Genomic DNA, 6,678 nt, shown 5'->3' on the forward strand with positions numbered 1-6,678 from the left:
TAAAGCCATGTTATTAAAAAAATATGGTAACAGGATATATTCTCTAAGAAACCTATCTAATATACAGTCTGATGAAGCATCAGAACTCTTATTACAGCTCTTCACTTTTAGGCACTAAATACTCTATAATAATCATCAGGTAATATCTTAGTAAGGAAATACAACAGCAACAGCTTTCCACTGGTTTTTTTTTTTTCCTACTTCCGAAATGCCCTATAAAGCTGCAAAACCATGTAATTTTTAAAAAGCATTGTAAGACATGTAATTTTTAAAAAGTATTGTAAGACAGACAACTTCAAACTGAATTTTTGCTAAAAAACCCCTCAACTCTGCTCTATCTTTTGGCCATGATGGCTCAACAATGTTGAAACAAATGCTGTATATCAAAACGTCTCCATATCTACCAGACAAAACTAGTATCACACACTAGTTATTCATTTCTCAGAAAATCGTATTTATAGTGTGCAGTTTACATCTAAGATAAGTGAAACAAGATTGTCAAAACAGTACTTCAACATGTAAGAGATGAACATATAAAGGCACATACAGATTGTCAACGATTATATCACATTTCTTTGAAAACAGAGTATTTTCTGCACTTGTAAACAACTTTGTTTACATAAAGGCTCACATCTTTAAAGTGAGGTTAGTGCTGCTGACTCAGTTATTGCTACATTCACAGTTTAACAGAATTTTAGACAATATGAGGTACACTCCCAAGTAGAGCCATCTTCATTTCTTCCTTGTTCATTTGATCATTAGATAACTGAATTATGCAGACTAAAACTACTGACCATAGAAGCCAGTAACACCCAACTCATCGGATCCAAGATAAACATTAGCAGTGATTAAACTTCAAAAGAGCAAAAAGTCACCTTTGCAGAAAAAAGTTCCTGTTCTTCATTACATGACTATTTTCTTCATTTTTAAGTATGCTAGTAAACTTTTATCTGGACACATTAAGAGCCGATTCAAGCCATATTAGAATTTTTGCAGCTTTCGACCAGTATGTTAATTCAGTCTCTTGATTTAACAGCCTGGAGTAAAAATCACCTTCCCTTTGATCTTCTGGCATACAAGTCTCTTATGCTTTTTGTTAGCTGCTTTACGAACACTTTGTATACTCTTCCACAGTATGTATGCATGGTTTTCCGTAATTCCAGTTCTAGGGGCTGCAACAGGGAATGAACCAGATCATCTCCAAATGAATACTGTAAACAGATTAAGAAAAGAAGATTTAAGGTCAATATGGAAGTGTCATTATTCAGAGTTATTAAAGAGTTTTATAAAAATGCCTTTGAACATCGTATTTGCTTTCTATAGATTTAGTAAATGTTTTCAAGAACTTGGAGAGCTTCTGAACGCAATATTTGAAAGCCACCTCTAAATAGCAGAAATATTCTCTAATGCTTTCAATAAGTCTAACAAGCGAGGGTTTTTTAAAAAAAAAGTAAGCAAATTAACATATCCAGAGAGGCAAGGAGGAAATTTAAAATTACCTTATTAAATTAAAAATGTACAGATCTAAAATGATTTCTGGTTATTTGTTTGTTGAACAGTAACTTTCTTGAATGACATATAACTTTTAAGGAATACAATTCTTAGCAAATTATAATGAAACAACAGTGTGAAAAGTGGTATTTCTGAAGTTTCATTAAACTGAATGATGGTCAAGCACATACTATGTTTAACATGGACATGAAATAAAGAAGTCATTAATTCAACAGTGCAATATTTTTATAAACAAATGATAAGCTAAAACAACATTTCAAAGTAACGTAATTTTGTTCATCTTATTACCACTGAATCAACAGCATTTTACACACTTTCTCTGACATATTCATAAACCAAATGGGATCATAAATAAAAAGAAATAATTTTTTCTTCTGTTTTTGACAATGCTCAAAGGAAACAAAGAAATTGTATTTTTATGGAAACGCATTCACTTTCCCTGCAATGTATTCTCAGACCCCCAAAAGTACTTTTCTTCATTTTTATATCCATATGACATGTAATAAAGCACCATTAAAATATACTATTGATTTTTGAAGGTTATACACACACAATAGCCTGCTACATTAAAATGTGCATCAGTGCTAAATTTTACAGCTCTTCAGTGAGTATACTGATGTAGTGATAAATAGTTTATTAGATGACTTATTTGCAGAATGAAGAGAAGTCACTGTGCTTAGTATTTAAAGGAACAGCAACATATTAATGCACTGAATCTCTAGAAAAGGTCAAAACACAGTATAAAAAAATATTTTCTACAATCCAAATCTAGCTACAATTAAATGTTAAAATGTTGCAGTAAATACACACAAGCTTTGGGAAGAAGGGGTTTTTTTTCTGCATTCTAAAATCTCCAGAAAAATGAAGCTTCTGGTGATCTCCAAATGCTCATACAAACAGTTTACTAGATGTATTTATTAAAGGAATGAGAATAAAGGCTTTTAAATAGACATTGACAACTACAGGCAATGTTTTAGAATCCTAAACTAGACATAGTCTACGCCATGTTTCAAAAGGTGCTCATCACAAAAGGAATACACTGGAATTCTATCCAAGCAGTAAACGAAAAATTGGTGAAACACTTAACAACACTTAAAAGAGAAAAAAATTACTTTGTTGCAATCAAGGTAAGCATCAACAAAACCTACAAAATACATGCAGCACTGCAGATAAAAATACATTAAAAAAAAAAACTTTGCGCAAGTACAATGCTGAAAACACTTACATTTTTTATTGCTTCATAGACAGCCCTAAAAGTCGGTTGTTTATCATCGTGGTAAACACCTCTGTTTCCATGAAGAATAAATATCCCTTCTTCTTCAGCTTCCTTACAATTGCTTCCATAGATGCAGTGGTCAGGCCGGTAATTCCATTGGCAAGGAAAGACATAAAGACTTTCTGTGCAGAAAAATGAGAACTCTGGATTAAGTATCAAAATTGTTTCAGAAATACATAAATCTTCTCTCTTTTTTTTTCCTTAAAGGCTGTTTCATAAATTTCTGTACAATTGTTTTGAAACAGCTAATTACACTCTAGCAAGCTCCAATGCTGTCTCTCAAAGTAAACACTTTCAGAAAACAAAGGAAGTGAAAAGTCCCTTGAATACTTTCACTGAAAAGTCTGCTGAAAGAGTATATTCCTGGATTTTTGAACATCAGAGAAAAGATCAACTTTGTCATGTTAGACTTAGAATCAATGTGGATTTACCTGGATTGTGAAAAAACATAATGTTCAATAGATCCTGATCACCCCATGTTATGTTCAACTTGTACTTCTTCAGCAGTGGCATAAGAATTTCTCCCCACTGTAACCGGACTGGCGTCATATCATTCTGTTAAACAAACCAAAGCAAAACAACACAGAGTCAGGACAATTACACCTATAAAGAAGGAAATGCCCTAGAGAATCGCAGTAATTTGCTTTTCAAAGTCACAAATCTCAAATGTATAGATGATTTCTTCCTTTTAAACAAATGAGCACATCTAAGGAAAATAGTTACGGACATTTCCAATATGCTTTATTTCTCAATTATTATCTTACAAGGAAAATTATATGCGTCTCCTATTTAACTGCCACATTAAATTTTTGTCTTCAAGATTTCCCTCAAACATCTTAAACCAAGAGTTCTAAATACCAAGGTTTTTTTTATACAGCAGTAGGATCTAATACAAAAACTGCATTTAAGTGATGTGTGCTTAAATGCCAAGGTTTTTTTTATACAGCAGTAGGATCTAATACAAAAACTGCATTTAAGTGATGCGTGCAAGTAGATGGGCACTATTTAAATATTCATACTTCATGCAATTTCTCTGTCTTTATCACAGAGCGATAATATACACAGGTTTTAAAGTTAACTTCAAAAATTCAAAACAGATCAATGTAAAATTAATTATTAAATAGTTCAAACATACAGCTAAAAAATATTGGCTACAAAGTAGTGTACAAAAATATGGAAATCCTTCAAAGGTTTTCAACAGATTTTTCATTGAGTTGAACTAATTTTTTTAGTTACTGAACTTGAACTTCCACAGCAAAGGCACAACTTTTCACTAGCAAAAGGCAGTAAGACTCTAAACCAACAGCTGTTACTTAATTCCCAAATTCTTGATTTAGCAAAATCACTTCAAAGGAAAAGGAGGAGGAGTTCTTCTAAGGGTTTAGCTGAGGAGGTGCTACTTGGAGTAAGTTGGCCTACGCTGAATTCCACATTACCAAAGGGGTTACCATCTGCAGCGTAACAGGTTACATGTTCTAATTTCTTTTCCTTGCACCACGTTTAAGCTCAACTAGAACAGAAAAGGAACAAGGCTGCTCACTCTGTACCTTCTATTCAGTTGGGAGAGTGAGGATGGAATAACAGTAAGTCCCAAAGAGAGAAAATTCCCAAACAAGTACAGGATTGTACCCTTGATTCTTTTTAACCAAGTTGCCAAAAAAACACATTAAATTAGAACTCCAGTATGGGTTGGGATCTGTATACAGAAGCACCACGTTAAGAAACAGAAAAGATTACTAGGAGCATAATATTCAGTATTAGAATTATAGTATCAAAGACTTTCTTCTCCGAGCTTTCCATTGACAAACTAGAAAGTGCAAAAATTAGTAGTTCAGTTTTTAGTCTTTCCTCAAATCATTTCAGCTATCAAATATGGAGAGCTTTTAGAATTGAAAACTAAAAAAAGAAATACTATCAGATTTCAGACAAGAATTAATAAAAAAAAGATCTATAGCTTATATTATGTAAGAAGCCAAATGGAATATTACAGTCCCTTCTGTCCTAAAAAATTTATGACTATGATTGCTTGCAAGTATTTGATGAGAGCAGGCATAAGAAACGCACAAGAGAATTCTTCTCTAGCAAGGATTATCATTAGGCTCAGTGCAATGTGATTAAACAAAAGAAAACACAGGCTTAACACCAAGCTAGAGCCTTCCAAAAAGCAAATCAATCGGACTGGATCACAGTATGTAAAGATCACTCCCTCACCTGAACTTTGCCAGCCACAGAATATTGACCTAAGGTTTAAATTTAGTCTCAGTGCCAAGAATTAAAAACAGAATTAAATTAGTTCACTGATACCAGGATAATCATAAGAGAAAATACAGTAGTAAATAAAGTTTTAGAGCAATCCATAGAAATATTACTTTAAATTCCTAAAGACATTATTTCATACAATTTTCATTTAACTGTATAGTTTTAATAGCAGTGAAATCCAGAGTATATCCCAAGGAGATGCAAAGCAGGTAACAGCATACATCACATTGCCAGATGTCTAGGAGCAATACTACTTGACAAACAGTGCTATCAAATTTAAGAATTGGAAATTGTAATATTTCAATAACCTTTGCATAAATAGAAAAATTAATTTATTAATACTGATGTATAATGAAGCTAGTATAGGAATCACAGAGCAAGAGAAACTATTTGAATAGCTATACAACCTCCTTCTTTAAAATTTTACTGTAACTTGTAGTGAGGTCAAACAGCGTGAGAAGTAGAACGCTCAAGTTCAATTAAAATTGATGATAGAATTGCTTTTCAAAAGTTACTCAAGTAAATATGAGAAAAATAACTCTATGATAACTTAAGGATTTCCAGAATATAAACCTCCTCTCCAATATTCAACAAGTTGCAAAGAAGGTTAAAGAGGTTTAAGGAAAAAAAACCCACAATGGTAGTGGGCATTTCTGTGATGCCATCAAGCTGATACAGACATGCTCTTATGAACCCTCAAAACTCCTTTTTTTTTTTTTGAGTGGAAGAAAATGTGTAAGAACAAAATATACATAAGGACATTAAGATATTCTCCTAAATGTTTTTTTCGTTTAGATGCTGTGCTTTAATTAGTTTGGTCATTACCGATTTCTGTCCCAGAAGACTTCTGCCTGGCCAAGGCTGAAGTCAGACTTACAAAAGCTGTCACATTTAGCCTGTAGCAACGTAGTGATACCTCTCTCAATCCTAGTAGGAAAATATAAAGTTGAGGAAAAATACTCAAATCATACAGCAATATCTAAAGAAACTGCAGCTGCGTCCCACAAACAGTTGGCCAATTTAAATTTCCTTAATGCCAAATGAGAGCAAGCCCTCTCCTTTCTTGTTACATGACTCTCCTGTTCTTGCATTAACAGTGTACTGCTAACACTTACTAGATGTTTTTGTGAGCTGATTTACTTCACTAATCCAGCAGAAGGATTTCTTTTTTCTACTGCCACCAAATTTAATTGAATCATAGAAGGGACCAACAAATACCAGAGGCTAGGACAAAGTAAATAAGAAAAGCAAGGAAAAGCAGCTGGTAAGAGATGGGAACCTTCCTTTTAGAAGCAATTAGCTTTTGCACAGGCTCACCATATTTCTTTGAATTATAGACTTAAGCAATACTGAACGGTAAAAAAAAGTGTATAATGGCTTAGGTCATAGAAACTCTCTGAACTTTGATCTTTTTTTGTCTAAAGCATACCCATGATCCACTCCTTTGCACACACTATCTGGAGTTATTTTGTTTGGGGCTTGTTTGATTTTTTAAGAGCTCGTTCCTTTCCATGACTGCCCACGTCTCAGGCATCACAACAACTAAGTGTCTTAATAAATTTGACAAAAGTAATTGTTCTCTATTCACAAAGCCTCACTGGTCTAGGACTTTTTGTTAAAACACCGTATCG

At 33.3% G+C, this 6,678-nt stretch overlaps 1 protein-coding gene across 1 annotated transcript in view; it reads right to left on the reverse strand.

Annotated features, from left to right (window-relative positions):
* Positions 1-280: 280 nt before the first annotated feature.
* Positions 281-6,678, reverse strand: part of GXYLT1 (glucoside xylosyltransferase 1) — a 27,105-nt gene continuing 20,707 nt past the window's right edge. Inside the window, exons 5-7 of the mRNA XM_009286235.2 lie at positions 3,220-3,343; positions 2,738-2,910; positions 281-1,211 (exon numbers count right to left, since the gene is read on the reverse strand). Coding sequence (XP_009284510.1) covers positions 1,050-1,211; positions 2,738-2,910; positions 3,220-3,343 — 459 coding nt within the window. The 3' untranslated portion in view covers positions 281-1,049. The remainder of the gene's footprint in view (positions 1,212-2,737; positions 2,911-3,219; positions 3,344-6,678) is intronic.

The sequence above is a fragment of the Aptenodytes forsteri genome, unplaced genomic scaffold (assembly GCF_000699145.1).
Source record: "Aptenodytes forsteri isolate BGI_AS27 unplaced genomic scaffold, ASM69914v1 Scaffold103, whole genome shotgun sequence".
Classification (NCBI taxonomy): domain Eukaryota; kingdom Metazoa; phylum Chordata; class Aves; order Sphenisciformes; family Spheniscidae; genus Aptenodytes; species Aptenodytes forsteri.